The sequence below is a fragment of the Asterias amurensis genome, chromosome 10 (genome assembly GCF_032118995.1).
Source record: "Asterias amurensis chromosome 10, ASM3211899v1".
NCBI lineage: Eukaryota > Metazoa > Echinodermata > Asteroidea > Forcipulatida > Asteriidae > Asterias > Asterias amurensis.
In genome coordinates, this window is record NC_092657.1 from 8,169,832 (window position 1) to 8,195,314 (window position 25,483).

At 39.1% G+C, this 25,483-nt stretch overlaps 2 protein-coding genes across 2 annotated transcripts; both read left to right on the plus strand.

Annotated features, from left to right (window-relative positions):
* Window positions 1-1,121: 1,121 nt before the first annotated feature.
* On the plus strand, window positions 1,122-2,099 carry LOC139943479 (techylectin-5B-like). Its single transcript, XM_071940291.1, has 2 exons — window positions 1,122-1,256; window positions 1,671-2,099. Exons 1-2 carry the CDS (start codon window positions 1,122-1,124, stop codon window positions 2,097-2,099), a joined length of 564 nt encoding a protein of 187 aa, XP_071796392.1.
* A 5,871-nt stretch (window positions 2,100-7,970) lies between these two features.
* LOC139942524 (oxidoreductase HTATIP2-like) lies at window positions 7,971-25,407 on the plus strand. The gene is made up of 6 exons (XM_071939343.1): window positions 7,971-8,274; window positions 13,645-13,840; window positions 15,359-15,466; window positions 16,930-17,067; window positions 18,992-19,053; window positions 20,442-25,407. Exons 1-6 carry the CDS (start codon window positions 8,159-8,161, stop codon window positions 20,740-20,742), a joined length of 921 nt encoding a protein of 306 aa, XP_071795444.1. The 5' UTR covers window positions 7,971-8,158; the 3' UTR covers window positions 20,743-25,407.
* The last annotated feature ends 76 nt before the right edge of the window (window positions 25,408-25,483 follow it).

Consider the following 25,483-nt stretch of genomic DNA (forward strand, 5'->3'; position numbering starts at 1 on the left):
CCTGTTTATTCACATTCCATGCATAAACACACATATATTAGTGACAAAGGCTTTTTTTGAAAAAATACCACTTCCAGGTGACTTTAAAGTGAAGGTGATCTGACTGAGTGGCATAGGCTTTGTGCTTTTCCGGAAATTACTTACATTTAAATTTAGTGCAGTTTCAAACATGCCTTTTTTGGGGGCGCATTTATATAACATGTTTTCATAGATGCATGGTTTCTTTCCCACTAGCACAACAGTTCACCTTTTGGTATTCTCAAAAAACAGCGACTCTAGCTCTGTACCACACGTTTCAATATTGATTATTACTGCCAGACGTATTAGACTCTCCAACTGCTGACAATGGAGACCGTCAAGTGTTACTCATGCGGATAATAATCAACGGTGTTTCTGCTCTAATAACGTCTCGCTCCAGAATCTTCTCTTTTCGAAGCGCTGACCGCAATTCCTGTTTGACAGAAATCCAAATCTGTGCCGTGACTGTAGCTACCTTGAAGGAACTGGTTATTCGAGCTGCTAATAAAGACCACCAAGCGTTAATCAAACGAGGAGATTGGTTAAGAGCGGCACAATAGCAGCATTGTTTTCTCTTCAATCGTAACTAAAGTCAAATTGATTTTGAGGCAACCAAAATAATTATGGCAGGCGTTTGTTTCATCAAGAAGGTCAAGTTCTTACATCAACTGTTTGCAATCATCACTCATCACGATATTCATCTCATATTGACACAAAAAATGGACCAATCAAATCCTACGAGTTATTGTACATGAATATTCATCTCATACGAACAACAACAAAAGGACCAATCAGATTATACGAAGTGTCCTCTCCGATACCTATTGGTTACTTCCAACACCAACATCAGCCCTAAAGAGGCAGCGTTTGCTCTTCACTTTCTCAGTCACTACATTTTCTCAGACAGTCAGTGTTTTGTTTTTTTAACACTACATTCTCACTAATCAAAATTTGTATGGGACTTGAAACAAAGCAATACTGATTTTTGCCAGTAGTTGCTCCTGTACGAACTTGGGAAAGAACACTTTCATTGGAAAGCATTCTCAAGTAAGAGTGTCAGGATAAAGTAACAGAATAGGATCTAAGGTGAACCCTAAACCACGATGATTATCACTGTAGCTTTGTTTTTGACGTCCGTGGTGCAACTTAGTCGAAGTGTGACACCAAATCAGGTGTCTGTGGATCTTTACTTAGCTGAAAACGGGGCCTTACTGAATCACGTGATTGAGTGGAAGACTGTATCTTCTCCTGTGATCTGTGGGCGAGACTGCTCTATGGATCCACAGTGTGCATCATTCAACTATCACATCATAAGAGGTATTTGTGAGTTGAATAATGCCAGCAGAGCTCACAGCCCTGATGAGTTTGTTGAGATTCAAAGGAGTGCTTACTATGATGACAACTTGGACACTTTGTCATTTGCACTACCAACCATTACAAGTAACAGTAGTTGTCTGGAGTTGTATCAAGCTGGTTACCGCATCAATGGTTTATACACCATCTTTCCTACAAGTCTGACTGATGGGTTACAAGTCTACTGTGATATGGAGACAGAAGGAGGAGGCTGGATCGTGTTCCAGAGGAGACAAGATGGCTCTGTTAACTTTGACCTTAACTGGGCTGATTACCAATCTGGGTTTGGTGATCTACAGAATGAGTTCTGGTTGGGGAATGACATTCTGCGTGACCTTACCGGGTCAGGTCAATGGCAACTCAGAGTAGATATCGAAGACTGGGAGCCCAGTTCAGCTTGGGCTTCTTATGGTGAGTTCAACGTTACAGGTGACAAGTACACTATCCATGTTGGTTTATATGATCATCAGAGTACAGCTGGTGATGCATTGAAATATCATAATGGATATCCATTCACAACAAAGGATCAGGACAATGATAAAAGGTCCGATAATTGTGCAGCGGTATACGGAGGTGCCTGGTGGTTTAACAGCTGCCAAACTGCACTCCTGAACAGTGACTACCAACAAGGAAATGTGATCAACGGGAGGGCAATACAATGGAGTCCCTGGAAAGGTTCCAATCACCCTCTCAAGTCATGCAGCATGAAAATACGACCAATCAAATAGCATGGAAACACGACCAACCTTGCAGCATGAAAGTACGGCCAATTTATGTTGCATAAAAATACGGCCACCCATGCTGCATGAAATTACAGCCAGCCATTAGCAACTCATGAACGACTAGACCTGACCATGCAGAGCCGTATATTGAAAACCAGAAACTGTGACGTCGCTCTAGAATTGACCAAAGTCGACCCATGGTCAAGACTGGAAACACAAACTAACTCCTGTAATTACTTGTTCGTTATTTGACCGATATGTCAACATTTAATGTTGAGTGAGCCGACGGCCCAACGGTAAGAAAACCATCCGATTGACTGGATAAAATAACCTCAATTGACTGGATATAATAACCTCAATTGACTGGATATTATAACCTACAACTAGTACAAAATCAGCTTATAATTGTGGCATGGAGATGGTTCATCGTCCTACAACAGTGGACCGCATAAAAGCAAAGTGACCGGATGGACTGACGGGCGGTACAGATGGAAATCACCATGCAATAAGCTGACTTCGCTAGGAACACTCAAGAAAAAGAGCACATTCATGCTTCATCTCAGTGGAATGAAACAAACCCTTTGAGTTCTGCATGTATTTTATGACTTGATATAGAACTGCGAAACTCTAACAAATCATTCAAACAGCTTTGATAGGATTATTTGACCGAGAAATAATTTACATTAAGAGGTGAGTGATTGTCATACTGGTTTGTTTTCTTATAAACAATTTTAACAAATAGTTGTTGATCAAATCAAAGAATTTTGAGATGTAAATAATGTGAAAAAAACGTAACAACATATTTAATATAGGTTTTCTCGGTCCAAATTCGGCAAATGAGCAGTCAATTTCACTTTCATGCGTTCGAATTAAAGCTGTTTTGCCTCTCCAGTTGTTACTGCGTTTCAAATTCAGAATTCGGCCATCCAATTTCGTTTTGGGTCAAGTCAAATTCCTTTGTATCAAGCTGGTTATCGCATCAATGGTTTATACACCATCTTTCCTACAAGTGTGACTGATGGTTACATGTTTACTGTGATATGGAGACAGATGGAGGAGAAAAAATGCAGACCTGAAGACCTTGCAGAGAACAATGATATTGCTAAGAGTTGTGTTCAGTTCTGGCTGAAGCACAGCATATGGTGTGTGGACACGATGAGAAGAAGTCAACCAACATGAACCTCATGAACAAAGGGATGGGATGAACTGACGGGCTAATAGGCGTAAAACCATCATGAAATCGGCTGCCTTTGCTAAGAAACACTCACCAAGAATGAGCAGATCCATGCTTCATCTCAGTGTAATGAACTTCAACTTGCAATTTCTTCAATTTCTTATGACCAATAAAGTAAGCGATAATTTCAAACTTGGGAAAACCCTCACAAATCATTCAAAAAATCAGCAACTTTGAGAACAACTTATTATTGTGGCCAAATCAACAGTAGCATCTTTTAAATATCAACTGATTTACTTTGAGATGTGAGTGGATGTGTCATGATGGTTTGCTTTTTTATGAACAACGTTTCCAACAGATCAAAAGGATATAAAAAAAAAACATCTTAATTTGAAAAATTCGGTTTGGAATTTCCAAACTCTTTTTTTTTTTTCCTGTGAGTTGATTATTACTGTGAAATTAATAAATGAGTTTTTGTTTGAATCAGACATTTTTATTCTTCTAGGCTTTCTGATGAACTATCCGAACCATATAACTTTGAAGGGAAAACTTTCGCGAATACAGTTATAATATCGTCACCGTTTTCACGAAGGGACAATTTGTCCCCTGCAGCCCAAAATGTATGTTTGGAGAAAATCGCGTTTGAAGTTAAGCTAATTTTGAAATCACTGGTTCGTAGACTTTTCGATGTTAAATCTTTGAAATTTTTACATATCAGGAAAGTAGAGATCCTAAATCATACAAATCTGTTTCCAATTTTGTTTATAATGGTTTAATTAATGAGTTATTATTCAATTAACAAAAGTGCCTCTTCGTGAAAACTGTACAAAATGTGGTCTGTGTGCAGCGAGTCGTGTTGCTGTTCGTGAAAACGCAAAAGCCGGATCTCCTACTTGTTTGCTGTGCAAGGGGACATTTCCACGCGTTAGAGCAATACACAAAGTGCCTGTTCGTGAAAACGAAAAAACAAGTTGTGGCCATTAATTTGTTTTGTGCCCGTTTGGGGCGCTCGCGCGTAAAACAATGTAGGTCACAGGTATAAACCGGAGCACTCGTTTTTGGCGCTGTGCCAGCCGTGTCTTTAACGCACAGAAAGGAAAATGTCTGTTCGTGAAAACGCAAATCAAGGATCTTGAGGTTATTGTCCTTCACCATTTTAGCATATCTAAGAAACTAGACGACTTTTAGGTCTATAAATTAGAGAATTGTTAGATACCGTTAAACTAATCCGAAACCACAAAAAAAAATCAAAATGAGCTTTTATTGATTTTTTTAAAAATTGTCCCTTCGTGAAAACGGTGACGATATAGAACTCCCACCACCAAATCAGTTTTACTTTAATAATTCCTTGAAGACCGTTCTATGACCTATACCTTATTGGCTTTTAACGGCAGTGGACACTGTTGGTAATTACCCAAAATAATTATTAGCACAAAATCTTACTTGGTAACGAGTAATGGGGAGAGGTTGATAGTATAAAACATTGTGAGAAACGGCTCCCTCTGAAGGGACGTAGTTTTCGAGAGAGTAGTTAATTTTCCGCGAATTTGGTTTCGAGACCTCAGATTTAGAATTTTGAGGTCAAGAAATCAAGCATCTGAACGCACACAACTTCGTGTGACAAGGTGATTTTTCTTTCATTATTATCTCGCAACTTCGACGATTGAGCTAAAATTTAAGTCATATTATTACAATTTAATATTTAATCTATTCTATTTACAAATCTTCCAATGAAGAAACATTTGAAATGGGAGGGTACATTGCTGGTCTTTTGTACATCGCCTTTTTGATAATTTGGGTTGATGTATTTAGAGCTAGTCTTGGTGCAAGACGTTTCTCGTTTCCTTATCACGCACACCGCGGCCAATTCACTAGTCTTGGTGCAAGACGTTTCTCGTTTCTTTTTCACACACACCGCGGCCAATTCACCGACAGCGCGCGCAACCACTCACCGCGGCAATCGGTGAGTGGACTATAAATCAGGTGACTCGTTGCGCGCACTGTCGGTGATTATTGGCCGCGGTGTGCGTGATAAGGAAACGAGAAACGTCTTGCACCAAGACTAATTTAGAGCATGATGCTTAAAAAGTAAATAGCAACTGGCATATTATGGCACATGTGGTTAGGAACGAGAACTTCAGATTGCTTGATTTAATTTTGATTTAACCACCAAAACAAAGAGAGTTTTACGCAAGAATTTGCTTTGGATCTTTTTTTATTCTAAACAATTAATTTCTCTTCTAACTTGTATTTTTGTTGATGGAAAAAAAAAAATAAAAAAAAAAATACAACTGACAGATCGCACATCTTGTGAGAAGGAATGAGAATGTCAGAATGCTTGTTTTGATTTATACACCAAAACAAGGAGAGTTTTACGCAAGAATTTGCTTTTCCTTGATTTTTCTTTTCTAATTGTATTTTTGTTGATGTTAACTTTTTTTAATTACATTACAACTGACAGATGGCACACAATTGTGGAAGGAAACTATGATTTCAGATTTGCTTGTTTTGGTTTAATCACCGAAACAAAGAGAGTTTTACGCAAGAAGTTGTTTGTTTACTTTTGATCTTTTTTAAATTACTATTTAAAAAATTAATTGTTCTCTTTTTTAGCGTTGGCTGTTTACTGCGCTGTAAAATTGGCAAAGCGTCCAACTTGTGGACTCAAGGTGATTTTAAAAATATCATTTTTTTTTTATCTGGATGATAATGGTTATAAGAATGGTTAAAGGTACTGGACAAAATAATTTGGTATATACTCAATATACAGATATTAACATAAAAAATACTCAGTGTAAACAAGCAACGGAGAGCGCCCTCACGCAGTCAAAAATACGGCGCATTTAGCCAAAATTTTCACAGTTTATTTCATGCATAATTGTTTCAAGTGAGACTATAGTGCTCTTTGACAACAACCAAACGTGTCCAAACGTGTCCAGTGCTTTTAATTACAATGTTTCAGAAAGCTCTTTACTTTTCTTTGCAATTTTATTGCGTAAATCAATATGTGTGTAAACAATTACCGATAGTGGGTCTTTAAGCTACAATGGGCCGTGCAAAATGTCCAGTGTGTTCGAATTTACCTAAGCAGGTTTGGGCTGTTGTTCTTCTTATGTAACAAGTCATGTGTGTTGGAGCGATCAAAAAGTTTCGAATAACGGTGCCTTTGCAACGTCTCGACTTTGGGTGATCTCATTGATAATCGGTTGTATACTATGTTTTGGGCCAATAAACCAAAGGATCAACAAAATTAAAGTGAAACAAAAACTCCTTGCTTAGAATGATTTAGCCTTGCTCAAGGCAGTCGAATTATTCACTCCGAAAAAAGACCGCCGCTGTATAAAAACCCACCCGTATTCACTGTGCGTAAAACCCACTCGTATTCACTGTGCGTAACATCGCACGACACGATGCCCCCGTACACTATTCGCATGCGGAGGCCGTCAGGCCGACATGTCGGCCTGACGGCCTCCGCATGCGGTTAGTGGTGTACGAGTGCGATGACTTGTGTGAAAAGTATTCGTGCGATGTGACAGTGTGTGTACGGGTGGTTCATTCGGTGTGATCGCACACACCATGCACAGGGTATACGGCGGGTGGGTTTACAGCTGCGTCTTTTCGGAGCGAATAATGCGACTGCCTTGAGCAAGGCTAAGATTGATTCGATTTATTTAAATGATGTGAATGTTCAGACTGTGTTGTCGATGTTGTGTTTGCGGAAGGTTTGAAACCACGTCTTTATAACTGTAATGTTTAGAGTTCAAAGTCTAGGGTAATTGTCTCAGCTAGAAAATACTAAAATAACTATGTACATTATAGGAGATAAATTGGAATCGGGGATAAAGAATTTTAATTTTTCGTTTTTACCCACACACTGATGTGTGTTAGCAGTAGCACTGTGTACACGATAATACGACATTGAATTAGAGCGCGCAACAATTTCTTACTTGATTTTAAAGGAACACATTGCCTTGGATCGGTCGAGTTGGTCTTTGAAAAGCGTTTGTAACCGTTTTTTATAAAATGCATATGGGTAGAAAGATGTTGCAAAAGTAGAATACAATGATCCACACAAACATGCCTCGAAATTGCGTGGTTTTCCTTTTACCTCGTCGACTAACACGTCGGCCATTTATGGGGGTCAAAATTTTGACTCCCATAAATGGCCGACCGTGTTAGTTCGCACAGTAGAAGGAAAACCACGCAATTTCGAGGCAAACTTGTGTGGATCATTGTATTCTACTTTTAAAACATCTTTCCAACCATATGCATTATATAAAAAACGGTTACAAACGCTTTTGTTTTGACCAACTCGTCCGATCCATGGGCAATGTGTAGTTTTCTCGTCGTCTGCTTCTCCTTACATGATGGCGCCCTTTCCAAAAGCACCTGTTCTGCCCCAACTTGATAATCGTCCCAACTATAATTGGGACCGGTCTAATGTTGGGGGCAGTCCTAACTAAAGTCACCTCCATGCTGTAGTTGAAGGAGAATAAAACACTCCCAAATGTTGTCGGAGCTTTAGTCCTCTCTCGTCGAATATCCGTTCATTTGGTACCACTTCGTATAAATTGGACAGAAGATTACAAATAAAATACGTAGGCCTATATCAGTGCGTGGTTTTGTTCCGTGTGTGACGTTTTGAATTCCGCGTGCGCCTTGAATAAAGGCTACTGCTGTGAACTTGCAGCAATCCACGAATTGACGGTCCTCTAGTATGGGCTTCCCAATTATAGTTGGGACGCCCAACTTCAACACTCAATTATTTTGACGAGTCATTGGGCATGTTGCATAGTATGCACGGCCGATGTGTAATTAATTTCTTAGTCCTGGGGTCCTAGTGCTAGGAGGTAGCTACAATAGCTTCATCAGTGACAGTTGCCTGATTTCGATGTCACCGTGCGTTTGTGTTGGCCAGGTTCTTGTGACTACTGTCGTGCTAATAATCTCGCTGATTATTGGATACACAGTTCTACTGCCCGTCGAAAACCAACAACTTCTCGATAGGTAAGCATTATTTTTGTCTTTCACTTGGTACAGTCAATACAGTACACAATCGGGACAATGGGTGATGATCCCCACACTCCCGACATCACAGGGATTAAATTAAAGGCAGTGGGGAAAAGTTTCCGTATGGCGCCACCACTTTTTCATTCGAAATAAAATAATATAGTATCTAATTTACCTGATTGATATATCCCTTTTTGTAAAAATGAGTGAAAAGGTGGTGGCGCCATACGGAAAGTTATCCCATCCTACCACTGACTACTTCTAGAAACTATATGGCTCCCTAGCCGTGGTAGGACGTCAGTCAGTGCCACTGCGTGGGATACTGCGTACAACCATGGAGGAATAACGGGAGGAGTCCAACCTGGGCTAATGGCTCCCCTGTCCTGTAAGCCTATTATACAAATATTGACTGCTTCGAGTGCTATGGTTAAAACTATGACTCCCGAGGTGATCCCCGGAGCGTTCTATTTTCCCGAGGCAGTCGAAGGAAAGTAGAACGCTCCGGTGATCATTGAGGGAGTCTAGACCCAGTAACTGGGGCGCTGTACTCCTTTTAAAACAACAAAAATTGTTTTAAAAGGAGTACAGCGCCCCAGTTACTGGGTCTAGAGGCAGTCATAGTTTTTAACCATTGCACGAGTAAAAGCAGTCAATATTTGTTTTATAACACTATTCAAATATCCGGTTAATTTCGGATAGTTGACCAGCGGTATCCGAAGAACAAAATTTCACTATTCGCCCAGCACTAACTACATGTAATTTGCGTCGTCCGTAGATTGTTGCATTCAGGTCTGTAACTTAATAATAATACACTGTAGAACGCTCCGGGGATCACCTTGGGAGTCATAGTTTTAACCATAGCACTGGAAGCTGTCAATATTTGTATAATAGGGGTCTCATACTTAGGGCCTTTTTAACGCTGTACATTTTTCAAATCAGCGTTGATGGGTGAAAGGTTTACGACCGTTAGCCAGCCAGAACTGAAGTTTCCTGTGTACTAACCTAAATCTTTCCCCAACCTACTCAATTTACATTCATAATGCTTGTATTTCCTTTTTGTTGAGTGAAATTAAAAAACATCATCAATAAACTCACTGTTGTTTTTCTGCCACGGACACATTACTACTACAGACCCATTATACTAGTTAGTGTACCAAGTTAGATTTTACAATTACAATTAGTGTCCACTGTCTATAAGTTCCACTTCCAGTTGCAGAGACGTCACTCAATTTAAAGCCTGCTAGAGCCTGCAATAATTGAAGCCACCCTCGTTATCACGCGAACACGATGGCATTTGTCTTTACCTACCTGAGCCTGTTTTATGAGCCAGTATGTAATCAGCGCCCTCATGGTTTGGGAAAACTAAATCAAACTTTCCTGCCATCAATTGTTCACTCATTTTCACAAAAAGGATAATGATTGATAAATTTATATTGTAGTTGCGATAACATTTAGCCCCATCCGTACTGGACTCCCAAAAGCGTATTGGCACTATTGATGGTGGCTACCTTAACCTAACCCTCTGCGACGCAGGTTATCTTATAGCATCTAACTATATAGCTAATGACGGTGTACGGTATGTGTAGGCAAGGCATAGTAAGGTAGGCCCTTATTGTAAGTACCTGCAGAGATGCATGGTACAAGCAACTACTTGTTAAAATGTCGAATGGGCGTAGATATTTAAAGACCTCTGAGTCTTAAGATTGACGCCTGCATTACTACACACAGCTGCTTGTATTGTTAATAGTCAGGATATAAACCGTTTATCACCAAGTAAAGCCCAGTTTATACTTGCTGCAATGGATATAAACCGTTAATCACCAAGTAAAGCCCAGTTTATACTTGCTGCAATGGATATAAACCGTTAATCACCAAGTAAAGCCCAGTTTATACTTGCTGCAATGGCGAATGCAAAGGGAAGAAGTAATCGACCATAGTGACTTTGGAGTGTGTGAACACCTATGTACATGCAGTCCGTGCGCAGAGTGCGAGATAATTAGCATATTTTCCAGGTTTCATTTGCAGTCGCGCGGCGCACTCGGACCCTTCGAGATTTCGCGTGACAGCGCGAGAACTCGGAGACGATGTGCAAAATTGGCTACAGGTCCCAGCAAGAGGGCAGTGTTGGGTCAAGCATGGAGTGGTAAGTTTCTTGAACATTTTCCTCGTAAAACAAATCCATTTTTACCGGATTTTCGAGACCAAATACATGTGAATCTTCGTCTGAAATGTGGTTGAAGTTTTACACTTTTTGTTGATAGGCTTTACACTTAGGGTGCCCCCGACTGTTTCGAGCACGATTGAGACAAACGGAGTCCATATTCTGATAGACGAAGGATAGTTCTTTCGTTTGGTACCACATACACTTCTGCAGGTTTTGCCGTTGATATTTTTTTTCAGTGCCAAAAATGTGCAAAAATCATTGTTTGTGCCGCTTCGTTTTAGCTTACGTGACGTCATCATGTAAGAAAAGGCTTTGGTTTGTGTACTGTTCGTACAGCGTTCTTTTTTATCATGATTGTTTGATGACGATCGTTGTGAAAAAAAATCATGAAGAAATAAAATTTCTCATGAAAAAAAAAAGAATATCAATTAATTATTTCCATCAATAATAACAAAACATGGCAGTTTGATGCAGGATTGAAATATGGAATTGTTATGGGTTTTCTTCGTGGTGGTTGAGACTCTGTATTAAATGTGTAGAGTAAGACTTAGAGTAAGGTCTTCTATTTCTATGATTCGAATCTAAGTTCTATTTTACATGTATATTACTATTCAAAAAAGAATATTTTTTTAATTACCTGAAAGTATATTCAATATTTGTGGACACGTTGTTGAGAAAATAAATAATACAATAATTATTGATTGAGTTTCAATTTGATCAGGTGGTCAATACTTTTTGCTAGTTCATACTGGGTTAAATCCTATTGATTCAAGTCTTGGTTAACTCTTAATCAAAAAGGGAACGGTCAAACATGTCTAACTTTAATTTCACACAGCAAAAATATTTCAATGGGGGATTGCAATTTATTGGTACTAACTGTAGTCCATGTCAGTTTTCTGCTCTGTGTAAAGTGTTTCTGAAACATTTTGGTCTTCTTGGGTATGTTTTTAACTCTATTTGCTTTCTTTGTGTTCCTTTTACAGTCCCAGCTCTCTGAAAATCTTTCACGGTTTAAAGTGACGGGGAGACCCGAGCCTGAACGACTACATAGGGCGACTACTGTTGAAGTCGGGACTGTTGATTGCTTAGTCGAGTTGCAAACATTTTTCAACTACTCGGTTATCGTGCCACTGCATAGTCGTAACTACATGTACCTGCTTGTGAACCAATAGCACTCCGCACTAAATGCTAAAATCAAGTTTAGTACATGGATCTCAGACAAGCGTACAAAATTTTACTAACAACATATGCACACATACTTGTCCACTATATGTTTACTCGCGTTACTACTTACTACTACATACAAGTGCCATATGGCGCGTTTGGCGTGACTGCTAAATTAGTGGAATGTTTGTCTGACACCGGGGTATTTCAAGCAAAAGTGATGTCATAAGTGCAGAGTGCTGTTGTATCGCTTGCGACCATTCACAACAGCGAAAGGCCCTTTGCGAGACCACGGCTTTGACTTTGGATTCGGCTCAGGCTAGCTTGGCCCCGTGGTTGTTTTAACAATTGTGCATGCTTTGCTTATGCCCCGTGGGGTGTCAGACATGACAGAGCCTGAAGCCGAATCCAATGCCGCAGCCGCGGTTTTGAAAAGGGTCTTAATTTACTTTACGGAACACAATCTGATTGTTTTTCACCAGTTACATAATCTTTCAATCCATTCAGCGTTAACTTTAATACATTGCGCCTGTGCCAAATAATATGCCGTAAGGCATCTTGGGCATCGAAAACTAGTGTAAAAGTTGCGACTCCGAGGCCCGACTAGTCGAGTAATAAATTTCACTAGGAGACTCCCTCACAAGATATTTTTGTAAACTGAACAAAACTGATATTTCTGTTTAATTTATATTAATATACCAAGGTACTTTCCCAAGTAATTTTTAATTTGTATTTTGCAGTGGTCACTCAAGTTTTTTCAACTTGTCGTGTGTGCAGAAATGCATCATAATGTTGTTGTTATTTTATGTAAGCAGCTGAAAGGGACTTTAAAATAAATGTTTTGTAAAATTAACAAAGTTAAAAGATTTGTCATCTGGTTTATTATTGTGTGTTGTATATTGAATATATTTAATTTGAAGCTGACCAAACTTTCCAGCTTTTAGTTGAGATTTCACAGTTAATAAATAGGGAGAAGGCCAGGGTCAGGAATTGAACATTTCATTGGTTAAAAGAAAACAACAAATGAGTTTTGAACCCTTTTTGATTTTATTTTAATCAATATAATACAAAGAAGGATTTCTTTTTAAAACTCAAATATACCTGGATTCATAGCATTGGGTTGGAAGGCCATCATATTTTGGCACAGAATAACAATTATCCGTTGCGTTTATGCCAGTTTTGGTTTCGTAGACGTAAAGATGCAGATCAGATAATAACTGAAGCTAAACCCGGCCAAACACCATACTAACGAATAATAGTCGGGCACCCCTTTGTTGTCAAAACAAGCCCCCGTGATTGCATGACATGAGCAAGGAATCATGCCAAACCAAAGTTGCCTTGCGTTTTGTTACGTAGAAGCTGATTAGTCAGTTGGCACGCTTGATGCACATTCTGACCAATCACGTTCGGGCTCACATTATGCCATTGAGTAATGGCGGATTTTTTTACCGAGAAAGTTCGCTCTGATGGCGACGGATACTTAGGGTGCCCCCGACTGTTTCGAGTGGATTCAGAAACAACGACAGTAGCGGTTGAGTAGATGAATAATGTACCTGAACACACATGATTAAGGTTTGTCTGCACGATTTCGTTAAATGCTACAAAAGGGACTTTTTCGGAGACCGTTATTTTTGTACAACGATGATCATTTTTATAGTCCGAAATTCCTTATTTCTGAACAATTAAAAATTCTCCTATGGTTTTTGTCATTACAATTAAGCATTCCTCGTTCATACTGTCACATTGTTGTATTTTTACATGGCTGGGTTTTCACGATATGATTTTTTGAAAATGTGCCCTCCCAGCTCATTATATATGCAAAACTGCGACTGTCTTGCATATGCTGCAAATGAAATAAAGGACTTTATGGTCAGATGGTGTACAAATAACACTAAGATTTTTGTTAAATCAGTTGGACATTTACAATTTGTTTTTTAATTCACACTCTATTACAGTATGTCAACCTCCAAAATGACAGATTAATGTGACATAGTCCTGTGCCAAGTGTGATTGGATTATTTGTCATTATTTTCATGCAGCATGGCTAGTAATATAGATGAAAAGATGAAGCTGTTTAAAGACAAGAACCTGACTGCCTTTATCGTTGGTCATACTGGGGAGGTTGGTAAAGAAGTAGTCAAGGAACTAGCCAGAAGTAAGATCTTCAGTAAAGTCTTTCTGGTTGGTAGGAGAGAAGTCAAGTATGATGACGAACTCTTCAAAGATTTCAGTATGGTAAGTACATGTATTATGTGTACAGGGTGTTTAAATCAAACTATACACTTTTGAAATTGATGCAAAATAAAAAACAAATGCGATTCTGGGGGAAAAGAAAATTTGTATGGATAGCCTATGGAGAGAGGTTGGTAGTATAAACATAAAGAGGAACGGCTCTCTTGTAGTGATGTAGTTTTCGAGAAAGAAGTAATTTTCCACAAATTTGGTTTTGAGACCTCAGAATTAGATTTTGAGGTCTCGAAATCAAGCATCTGCCGTCGATTTAAAAAAACTCTTCCTAACTTAAGATTAATCTTATGACTTAAGACGAGTCCCAACCCTGCACTGTAGCATGCAGACCTTAAGATTAATCCTAAGTTAGGAAGAGTTACTCGTCCTAACTCGAGATAAGACTAGTCCTAACTCTTTGTGAAATCGACGGCTGAAAGCACACAACTTCGTGTGACAAGGTTTTTTTTGCTTTCATTATTATCTCGCAACTTCACAGGTTTGTTGTTTTATGTTGAGATAAACACCAAGTGAGAAGACTGGTCTTTGACAATTACAGTTTTCTGTTGTACTTCGTTCAACGGGGCATAAGAAAATATGCAGGAACATTCACTAAATGTAGCCCAAGTCCGCTGATGTCATCATCCATTTGTGTCATCACATTAATCTTTGTTGGGCCAATACTGTGATTGTGAACACAGCATTCTACAGTGTACAAAAAAATGTATGTGTTATTTTAATAGAAAAGGGGTTTGTATTCAACGAGTTGGAATTCCTGGATAACAATTAAACAGCCCTGTGTGACATCTCTGGCCTTGTAAAATGCTTTATGTAAAATTAAAAAAATGCTGTGTGTTGTTGATTTTAAATCATGGAATCAATGTGTGGTGAAGAGGTTTTCAACTAGTGGTTTAATCCCAACGAGGCCTGGTTCTTGATAATTTTACCAAAACTAAGTCAAGGTAAAAAAATTATCAGGAACTAGGCCTCGGGGGGGGGGGGGGGGGAGTTAAACCACTAGTTGAAAACCGCTTCAACACACTTCCCATTTTATAAATACCTTTTCGGTAAAAAAACATCAACACTTTTGGTCAAAAAGTAAAATAAATGCAAAAATTATAATTATTCAATGCTTTCTTTCAACACAACACCCCTCCAGCTATGAAATGGTAAAGCCCTCCGTCACCCCTAGGGTAAACAACTTCTTATAAGGGAATGCTGTGGGCGTTGCGCGTATCGCGTAATGTGGCACAACTGTACCGACCGTTGCTCTCGACCAATAGGAATGAAGAAACTGTCTTGTAAGCACAGGTGCAAAGCTCGCGTGTCACGCCCATGAATTAACACTTTTTACCGGTCATAAACAAAGGTTTATACACACCCACGCAATAGGAATAGCGAAACTGTCCAAGGTATTTATGAATACATATTTTGCATGAGCCATTAGGATTAGTAGGCCTACCTCCAAGCTTTGTCTTCCATGCTTTTATTCAGCTTTATTGATTCTCTCATGTGTGTTTACTCTAGGATCAGAAGATTGTTGATTTTGACAAGCTGGATGACTTCGCTGATGCTTTTAAAGATCACACCGTTGGTATCTGCTTAATGGGAACAACTAAAGGCAAAGCTGGCAAGGTAAACATTGTCTGATGTAATAATAATCTAGTTTGTAAACTGTACAAAGGTGTATGAAAACCAACATGTGTCCTCACAAGGAAGCTGTGTAGTGCAGATTTGCTAACCAGTACAAGTTAATATGGATGTTATATTTGCATTAGGGATAAAGAATACAATTTCTTTTTTTTTTAACCATACACCGATGTGTGAGCGTTGTGTATTCAGTACTTTCCCGAGCCCTGTGAACAAAATCATAAGGCATTCGAACTAACGACCCTTGCAATTCTAGAGCAGTATCTTAGAAGTCATAAAAGGTATACTGCTAGCAGATCATCAGGCTGTGTTCAATAGAACATTTCATGAAAAATGGTATCGCAAATACTTGCGTCGCATTGGACTAAACCCACAGATATCGCACATTAATTGCCCTCGGGCCAAAGTTCCAATAGTGACTTTACTGTTGTTGCTCTAACATCATAAAACAACAAATTAAAAATCATCTAGGCCTAATTGTGAACAATATGTGTACTGCCAAAAATATATATAATGATGATTGCGCAAACGTTATCACTGTAAGTTGTTTCATGTGATTGAAGATAAGTTTATCAAAATCACAAATTATCTGACATGATAGCCAGAAACATTCTCTCCTACATGTATAAAGAATGTTCAATATACATACATGTAGAATGAGGTTTACATAGAATGTACAATGTGGAATGGTAGGAATGTGATTTTTATAGTTTTGTTATTAATTATCCAAAGTGTAGTTTGGCTACTTCAGGATAGTGAGTACATAATTATGTACAATGAACGCATGAATGAGGACTGTTTTTCAAAGCTGTTGTTTATTTCAAAATGGACCTTTGGCTTCAAGATACTGATACTGATTAGTGGATATATGCAGCTGTGTGGTATTGCTACCCCTGCAGCCTACACACTGATACAATATAGCCAACCTGATGACAGCTCAACTCAAGCAGCAAACTTCTCGCGTAATTAATCATAATAATATCAATAATAATTACTTGTAATGGTACATATTCACCCTGCTGGGTGTTCAAGGCGCAGTAAAACAAAAACAAAACAAAAGAATAAACAGACACAACAAAAAGAGTCCATGAAAACATGATAACCAGAAACAATCTCTCCTTTAAAAAATGTTAAATATAGAATGAGGTGTTCGGAACGTACAATGTTCGATGGTAGGAATGTGATTTTTATAGTTTTGTTGTTTGGCCTTTTATTTAACGTAACGACTGATGCAATTTATAACCTAGCACCAGAGTGTACAAATAAAATAATAACAATGGAAATAATTACTGCTGTGAGCATCTAGACAGCAGTGACTTTTTCAATTATTTTATAGATAGGATCTGGATTGGTTGCTTTGGGCAATTGCTAATAATAATAAGGCAAATCTGTCTCAGTAAAGCATATTGATAGTCGTTTATTGATGATGCTTTTTGATTCATTATCAGGAAGGATTCAAGAAAGTTGATTATGACTACGTTATGAATGTTGCTCGACTAGCTAAGGCAGGAGGATGTCAACATTTTAACCTGATGTCATCAACCGGTGCTAACAAAGACAGTTCATTCCTCTACCCAAGAATCAAGGTAGTACATAAAAGCCTCATCCCACCTACCTCTCTTTATAGCCTCGTCCCACCCACCTCTCTGTACAGCCTCATCCCACCCACCTCTCTTTATAGCCTCATCCCACCGACCTCTCTTTGTAGCCTCATCCCACCCACCTCTCTTTATAGCCTCATCCCACCACCTCTCTTTATAGCCTCATCCCACACACCTCTCTTTGTAGCCTCATCCCACCACCTCTCTTTGTAGCCTCATCCCACCCACCTCTCTTTATAGCCTCATCCCACCCACCTCTCTTTATAGCCTCATCCCACCCACCTCTCTTTATAGCCTCATCCCACACACCTCTCTTGATAGCCTCATCCCACCCACCTCTCTTTATAGCCTCATCCCACCCACCTCTCTTGATAGCCTCATCCCACCCACCTCTCTTTATAGCCTCATCCCATCACCTCTCTTTATAGCCTCATCCCACCCACCTCTCTTTATAGCCTCATCCCACACACCTCTCTTTATAGCCTCATCCCACCTACCTCTCTTTATAGCCTCATCCCACACACCTCTCTTTATAGCCTCATCCCACCCGTCTCTCTTTATAGCCTCATCCCACCCACCTCTCTTGATAGCCTCATCCCACCCACCTCTCTTTATAGCCTCATCCCACCCACCTCTCTTGATAGCCTCATCCCACCGACCTCTCTTTGTAGCCTCATCCCACCCACCTCTCTTTATAGCCTCATCCCACCACCTCTCTTTATAGCCTCATCCCACACACCTCTCTTTGTAGCCTCATCCCACCACCTCTCTTTGTAGCCTCATCCCACCCACCTCTCTTTATAGCCTCATCCCACCCACCTCTCTTTATAGCCTCATCCCACCCACCTCTCTTTATAGCCTCATCCCACACACCTCTCTTGATAGCCTCATCCCACCCACCTCTCTTTAAAGCCTCATCCCACCCACCTCTCTTGATAGCCTCATCCCACCCACCTCTCTTTATAGCCTCATCCCATCACCTCTCTTTATAGCCTCATCCCACCCACCTCTCTTTATAGCCTCATCCCACACACCTCTCTTTATAGCCTCATCCCACCTACCTCTCTTTATAGCCTCATCCCACACACCTCTCTTTATAGCCTCATCCCACCCGTCTCTCTTTATAGCCTCATCCCACCCACCTCTCTTTATAGCCTCATCCCACCCACCTCTCTTTATAGCCTCATCCCACCCACCTCTCTTTAAAGCCTCATCCCACCCACCTCTCTTTATAGCCTCATCCCACCCACCTCTCTTTATAGCCTCATCCCACCCACCTCTCTTTATAGCCTCATCCCACCCACCTCTCTTGATAGCCTCATCCCACCCACCTCTCTTTATAGCCTCATCCCACCCACCTCTCTTTATAGCCTCATCCCACCCACCTCTCTTTATAGCCTCATCCCACCCACCTCTCTTTATAGCCTCATCCCACCCACCTCTCTTGATAGCCTCATCCCACCCACCTCTCTTTATAGCCTCATCCCACCCACCTCTCTTTATAGCCTCATCCCACCCACCTCTCTGTATAGCCTCATCCCACCCACCTCTCTGTATAGCCTCATCCCACCCACCTCTCTTTATAGCCTCATCCCACCCACCTCTCTGTATAGCCTCATCCCACCCACCTCTCTTTATAGCCTCATCCCACCCACCTCTCTGTATAGCCTCATCCCACCCACCTCTCTTTATAGCCTCATCCCACCCACCTCTCTTTATAGCCTCATCCCACCCACCTCTCTTTATAGCCTCATCCCACCCACCTCTCTTTATAGCCTCATCCCACCCACCTCTTTTGCTATATGTAACATCACGTGACCTCCACAGAATGGTCTACGTTACACATGTCATACTTGACTTGGTACATAAATTCACTATACTTTGATATCGTTGTGTTTGTGTGTTACAGGGACAGGTTGAAGCAGAAACCCAAGAGCTTGGTTTTGAGAGACTGTCTATCTATAGACCAGCGTAAGTAATCTAAACATCCATTTATTTTACTATTCATTTGAAAAGAGCGCATTTAAGACAGTGGACACTATTGGTAATTGTCAAAGACCAGTCTTCTCACTTGGTGTATCTCAATATTATAAAAAAAAATCAATATTATACAAAAAAACTGTGAAAATTTGAGCTTAATCAGTCTTCGAAGCAAAATAATATTAAAAAAAAAAACACCCTAGGTGTGTGCTTTCAGATGCTTGATTTTGAGACCTCAAAATTCTAAAACTTGAGGTATTGAAATCAAATTCGTGGAAAATTACTTCTTTCTCGAAAACTACGTCCCTTCAGAGGGAGCCGTTTCTCACAGTGTTTTATACCATCAACCTCTTCCCATTACTCGTTACCAAGTAAGGTTTTATGCTAACAATTATTTTGAGTAATTACCAATAGTGTCCACTGCCTTTTGTCCTCGCTTTAATGCTGTTTACACTTCATGTTGATACCACTTTTGGTTGTGAAAGTAGAAACACCAAGAGATGCGAGAGAATGAAACTTAGATAAAGGGGATTTAATGTTGAGTTGTTTATTGAACATACACTTTTCTCCAAATGCTTATTCTAATCCCAGGAGGGACATTCTCAATTAGTAAGATGTATTTTAGGATTTAAAGTTTGCCAAAAAAAGTTTTGGAAAATATCATAATTGCCGTGTTTTGTCTTATTTATCCATAATGGTTTTTCCGACAAACATCTTATTTGATTGCATCTCATTTGTATTTCCAAAATTGCCTGCATTTAATTTATTTAACATTTAAGTTTCAATGCTTCACGCAATGCAGCCTGAGATGTGGTTAACATCGCTAAACGTAGATGGATACAACTTTCCAGAGAAATGTACCACATCAGTTTGCAGTTTTCTCATTAATGTGGCCACTGTATTCAACACGTTTAAACTAACCATGTGACTTAAAGGGAAGGTACATGTTTGGTAGTTACTCAAAACAAATATTAACTTAAAAACTGACTTGGTAAAGAGCATTGGAAAGCTGTTGATAGTATAAAACATTGTGGGAAATTGCTCCCTCTGAAGTATCGTAGTTTTTGAGAAAGAGATAATTTCTCACTTAAATAATAAAAGACTTCTAGCCAGAAGTCTTATATTCCTATATGAAAGCATACAAATTCGTCCAACAAGGGTGTTTTTTCTTTCATCATTTTCTCGCAACTTCGGTGACCGATTGAGCCCAAATTTTCACAGGCTTGTTATTTTTTGCTTATGATGGGATACACCAAGTGAGAGCACTGGTCTTTGACGATTACCAAACGTGTACAGTGCCCTTAAGGGGATCTCACTACATCAACAAACAGCACACAATGACCCTATCCTAATAATACGCAATGTTTGTTTATTTGCAGTCTCCTGCTGTGTAATAGACAAGAGAGTCGTCCAGGGGAGTGGTTGGCTCAGAAGCTACTAGCCCCAATGGAGTATCTATCCCCCGGTACTATGACCTCACCTACCACTACAGTAGCCAAGGCCCTCATTAATACCATCATATCACAATCCACTCAAGCAATGGAGATGTTTGATTCTAGGTCTATCCAAAGGATATCCAAGCCTCAAACAGTGAAAGGCAAAGCAGAAGCAGCGAAACAATCAGAGCCTAAAAATGAAGCACCAGAGACCCAGAAAGAGAAACAACCAGATCAAGAGTGAACCCAACACAAGGCTAAAAGACACTCTTGCTTTACAATACATGGGTTATTGTACTATATGTACATGTAATTAAAACCCAGTACACGCACTAACATTTTTTTATTTGAAAACATTACCAAATCCCTTGGAGTTTCTTACACCACAGTTACCATGGCGCACTTTCTCACTGTCCCTGCCTAGGTCCCTATTACACAGGGTTCCAGGTGCAGGTTTCAAGAATACCCCTTGGTTTTACCGCTACTCGAAAGCAGGGGTGGACATTCCCCGGGTATGCCCATTGGGTAGCTCAGGGGGAAAAATCCAAGTGTGATAGAGCTGCTTATTTTTTCCCGGAGGGTAGTGTGAAAACAGCTAAAGTGTGAATGGAGTTAAGTTCAAAACTAATAGTGAGACTCAAATCATTAACCTCAAGTTATTTAAATATTGTAGTTCTTATCGTATAACTTTTTGACAATCATGCACACAAACACCTCTAAGTTTCAGTTGTGTTGGTTTCTAATCATTTGTATTCCTATTTCTGGTAAACACATCTAAGTTTCAGTTGTGTTGGTTTCTAATCATTTGTATTCCTATTTCTTGAATTTCATCTGTCAAAGGGCAAGGTCCCACCTTTTGTTATCTTGCAAAGAACCATCAAGGCCAACACTGGTCAAGACAGCGGGCAACAGTAGCTATGTAACTCCACAGGAGCGTTACTTAAACATTGTTTGGCAACCTCTAATATCTTAATACTTTGTGTCACACTAATTGTATTGCAACTTTCTCGCAGGGTACACAAATTATTACAAATGTATATTTGTACTAGTTTGTGTATTTGTATATCCGAATATAGGTTACTCATTTAAAGCCATTGGACCCTTTCGGAACAATAAAAAAAAGGTGACAGATTTACAAATAACTTACAGGGTGTACAGACGGTATTGGTAAAAGACTTCTCTTGAAATATTGTTCAATGAAATGCTTTACTTTTTGAGAAAACTTTAAAACAATATCAATTCTCTATATATCGAGATTTACGGATAAACATGTCGTGACACTGCGAAACGAGCGGAAACAAGGGTGGGTTTTCCCGTTATTTTCTCTCGACTCCGATGACCGATTGAGCCAAAATTTTCACAGGTTTGTTATTTTATATAAGTTGTGATACACAAAGTGTGGGCCTTGGACAATACTGTTTACCGAAAGTGTCCAATGGCTTTAATACACATACACCAATGTTTGAAGCACTATTTGAATCCCGCCGAACCAAACTCCAATCGACTACATGTACTGGGTTTGAATTGGTACCAGCAACCATTGTATTGTAAAGCAGTTATTGAAACTGCTAGACCACAGAGTGTGCCCGATGTTGACATGCCACTATGAACCCTGTAAGCACCTAGTACTGGTACCAGTGCTGTACTCAAGTACTTTCCAGTCAATTAAGTGTCAAGTACTTCTTGTGTATTGTGTCCTACAATAGTAACCAAATTCTTTAAAATTTGTATGTGATTAGTATGAAATTGATATATATATATATACATGTACATGTATAAACTAAATGTAATTGTATATACACATTGTAAGCCAATTAAGATCAATTAAATAAAATATATAAGGAAATTGTACTAGAGAAAATTTTTGCATCACTTAGGGCAGACATTCATCAAGCTGATGTAACGAGTCACTCACAACAATGTCAATATTTCCTCAATCGGGAAACTTTGATGAATTAAAAGATGTGTTTTTTAAAAATCCAAAATAATGTATGATGTTATTTACATATAATTTAGTAGTTACCTTTCACTCCTAAGCAAGGAGCTTTGTCGGAATGGTGACCATGAACAATGTCAAACTGCCTTTTACACTCTTTTGTTTGGTGGCATAGTGGGTGTTGTATGCAGGGTTTGGACTAATTGGTCAGAACTTGGATGGTATACATGTACTTTAATAATACTATCTAAGTTGGACACATGCTAAATTATTATTCCCCAGTACAGGCTTGTATCTGTTGAGATACAAAACTATAATGATTGGAAATAAATTTCCAACATTGCAGCCATTGATAAGTGAGAAACGAAGTACAAACAACAAGTATAATACAAATTGAGAACACGTACATGTACATTGTACAGTAGGTCTCTTTGTTCGTACATGTACATGTATGTGTGGTTCTGAAAAGATCTGTATGCTGTGAACACTGCGACATTATCTGGTTGGCTGAAGGCCGAGTCACACTGCAGCGAAAATGAAAACGATAACGATCACACCGCAAAGAGAACACATTATATTGGTTGTATTGCTCCATGCAAAATATGTGCACGCTCATCCAACCAATATAATGCACTCTCTTTGCGTCGTGAGCATTATTTTTTTTAGTGATTGCTGCGGTGTGACTCGGCTTAAAGAGGTACATCTAATCTTTCCTCGCCTTGCACCTCTAGGATCCTGGTTCAGAACCTGCAGGGGTACCATGTGGATTGGGTTCTCAGTACCCACCCGACTGCATGGGTTTTCCCTGGAACAGTTCTCAGGGTTTGTTTTGCCCGCATCTAAAATTGAAACCTCCTTCCTTGTCCTCTATCCATTGTGTTCTTGGCTGGTACCGGTATGATTACCTGAGATGCTCGGCCCGGGTCAGATTTACACAAATGCCATGGTGGCCATTGGGTACTGCAGCCAGTAGACTGTCAAGAAACGTGTTCTAATGAGTCATCAAGATCAACTTTATTTCAAATTTATTTCATTTAACATACACAAACGCACTTATCATCCGTTATGCTTAATTGGCATTGAATTGTGCATTGACCCATAACTCATTTCTAGTGTTGATTTCATACTCTTTTCCAGAGATTGAAGAGTCCATTTAAAGCTATTGGACCCATTCGGTACAGAAACAAAACAAAAAATCACAGATTTACAAATAACTTACAGGGTTTATGGTGAAAGACTTCTCTTGAAATATTATTCCATGAAATGCTTTACTTTTTGAGAAAACAGCAAAACAATATAAATTCTCGTTCTCAAGAATTATGGATTTATTTTAAACACATGGCATGACACGGCGAAATGTGCGGATACAAGGGTGGGTTTTCATGTTATTTTCTCCCGACTCCGATGACCAATTGAGCCTAAATGTTCACAGGTTTATTTTTTATAGAAGTTGTGATACACGAAGTGTGGGCCTTGGACAATACTGTTTACCCGAAAGGGTCGAACGGCTGTAACAAAAAAAAATCATTTTTAATGATAATTAGTACATGTATGTGTTTACACTAAAACTGCAGTATTTTTGTGCAAAAGCCTACAAATGTATGTACATGTAGAAAGTGTTTCCTAACTGGTTATTTTGATTCCATGATCAGTCATACTGCCCAAAGGGTCATAGACCATGTCAATCGGGTCTGTCTGAGGATGGAACTTAAAGGCTTTCACTTTTTTGCTGAAAATTTAACTAAAATGTATTTTTGGTTTACTGGCTGCAGACCGGTAGGCCATCGGAAGGTTAAGCTCACTTTTTTAGAGTCCTTAGCTCAACAACCAGAATAAATGAAGTAGCTGTATCACCACTTTAGACAGACAGAATCATGATCACACTACGCCAATAATAATTCAAATGTGTTTTATTACACACAATTGCCACAAAATAATTCAAACAAAATACGTTTGTATGGCTATACATGTATTACTAAATTACAAAATAATTTGACGGAAAGTTAAACTATTGTATAACTGTGGTATTCATAATGTACATGATTAATACTGTATATTAAGCTTGAAATGTATTTCATAATTGCAATAAAAATGATGTGACCTTTGACATCACATGTTTACCAAAGAACCACCAAGCCTGGACTTCCTGCAGGCACGATTTGTACACAGCTCAACGGAAGAAAACATAAAATCTTATGTTTTAGTTGAGATTGCACTGCCCAGTTCTCATCAACTTTTGATATAATGAAAGGGGCATCTCAAAACTTGTCCAGCTTTTACTTTCACAACTACTGGGTTTATGTGGACATTATGTCACGAAATGCCAACTTTCCCATATGACCAGTGCAGTATCTTGCCTGCCAGACTAGCCAAAAAAAAGTACATGGTCACAATTATTGTAAACCAAGTTCACATGGTCTAGTAGAAATGCATCACTCAAGAAAGAAACGGTATCCACATGTATAAAGAGGTTCGATGGAACTTGCATAAAAAACTCATTAATTTCATAGTAAACTAGTAGTAACCAATGCATAAATTATTAGAGAAAAATTAGCTGAATGCAACTCCCACATGTTTCTGGTAATCGGTGGAGCCAGGATGTGTGAAGTTGGCTAGGCTCACAGTGCAATAATATCACAATGAAGAACTTACCTGAAAGTATGACTTGTAAACAACATTTTAAATTTTCAAATGTTAAGCAACACTTGGGTGACGCATCTTTAAGTTACTGATTAAAAAAATAAACCAATGCCATAATTAAATGTTGAATAACTAGCACTTCTACTGTAGCATTTATTATTGTTTCTACAAGCACCTTATACATGTTATAAAATAAACAGGACTTTTGGGTGGGTTGGAGGGGAAAGGTACATGTAGGACTTTGACTTACATGTAACAAGCAAGTAGGTTTATAGAAAACACAAACTATGGAAGAAATCTCAATAAACAATGTAGCATATTTCATTACCTTTATCTACAGTTTCATGAGCATTGAAATATGCTTTTAATATGAACTTTTTTTGTCACTGGGCAAGCGTAATTTTGGTCT

What these genes read in the sequence shown, in the direction of transcription:
- LOC139943479 (XM_071940291.1), top strand. Translation starts at nt 1,122, where the DNA reads ATGATTATCACTGTAGCTTTGTTTTTGACGTCCGTGGTGCAACTTAGT. An exon ending in ACGTGATTGAGTGGAAGACT is followed by an intron (nt 1,257 to 1,670) that starts GTATCTTCTCCT and finishes GGTGATCTACAG; the next exon opens with AATGAGTTCTGGTTGGGGAA.
- LOC139942524 (XM_071939343.1), top strand. Translation starts at nt 8,159, where the DNA reads ATGTCACCGTGCGTTTGTGTTGGCCAGGTTCTTGTGACTACTGTCGTG. An exon ending in TCTTCAAAGATTTCAGTATG is followed by an intron (nt 13,841 to 15,358) that starts GTAAGTACATGT and finishes TGTTTACTCTAG; the next exon opens with GATCAGAAGATTGTTGATTT. An exon ending in CTAAAGGCAAAGCTGGCAAG is followed by an intron (nt 15,467 to 16,929) that starts GTAAACATTGTC and finishes ATTCATTATCAG; the next exon opens with GAAGGATTCAAGAAAGTTGA.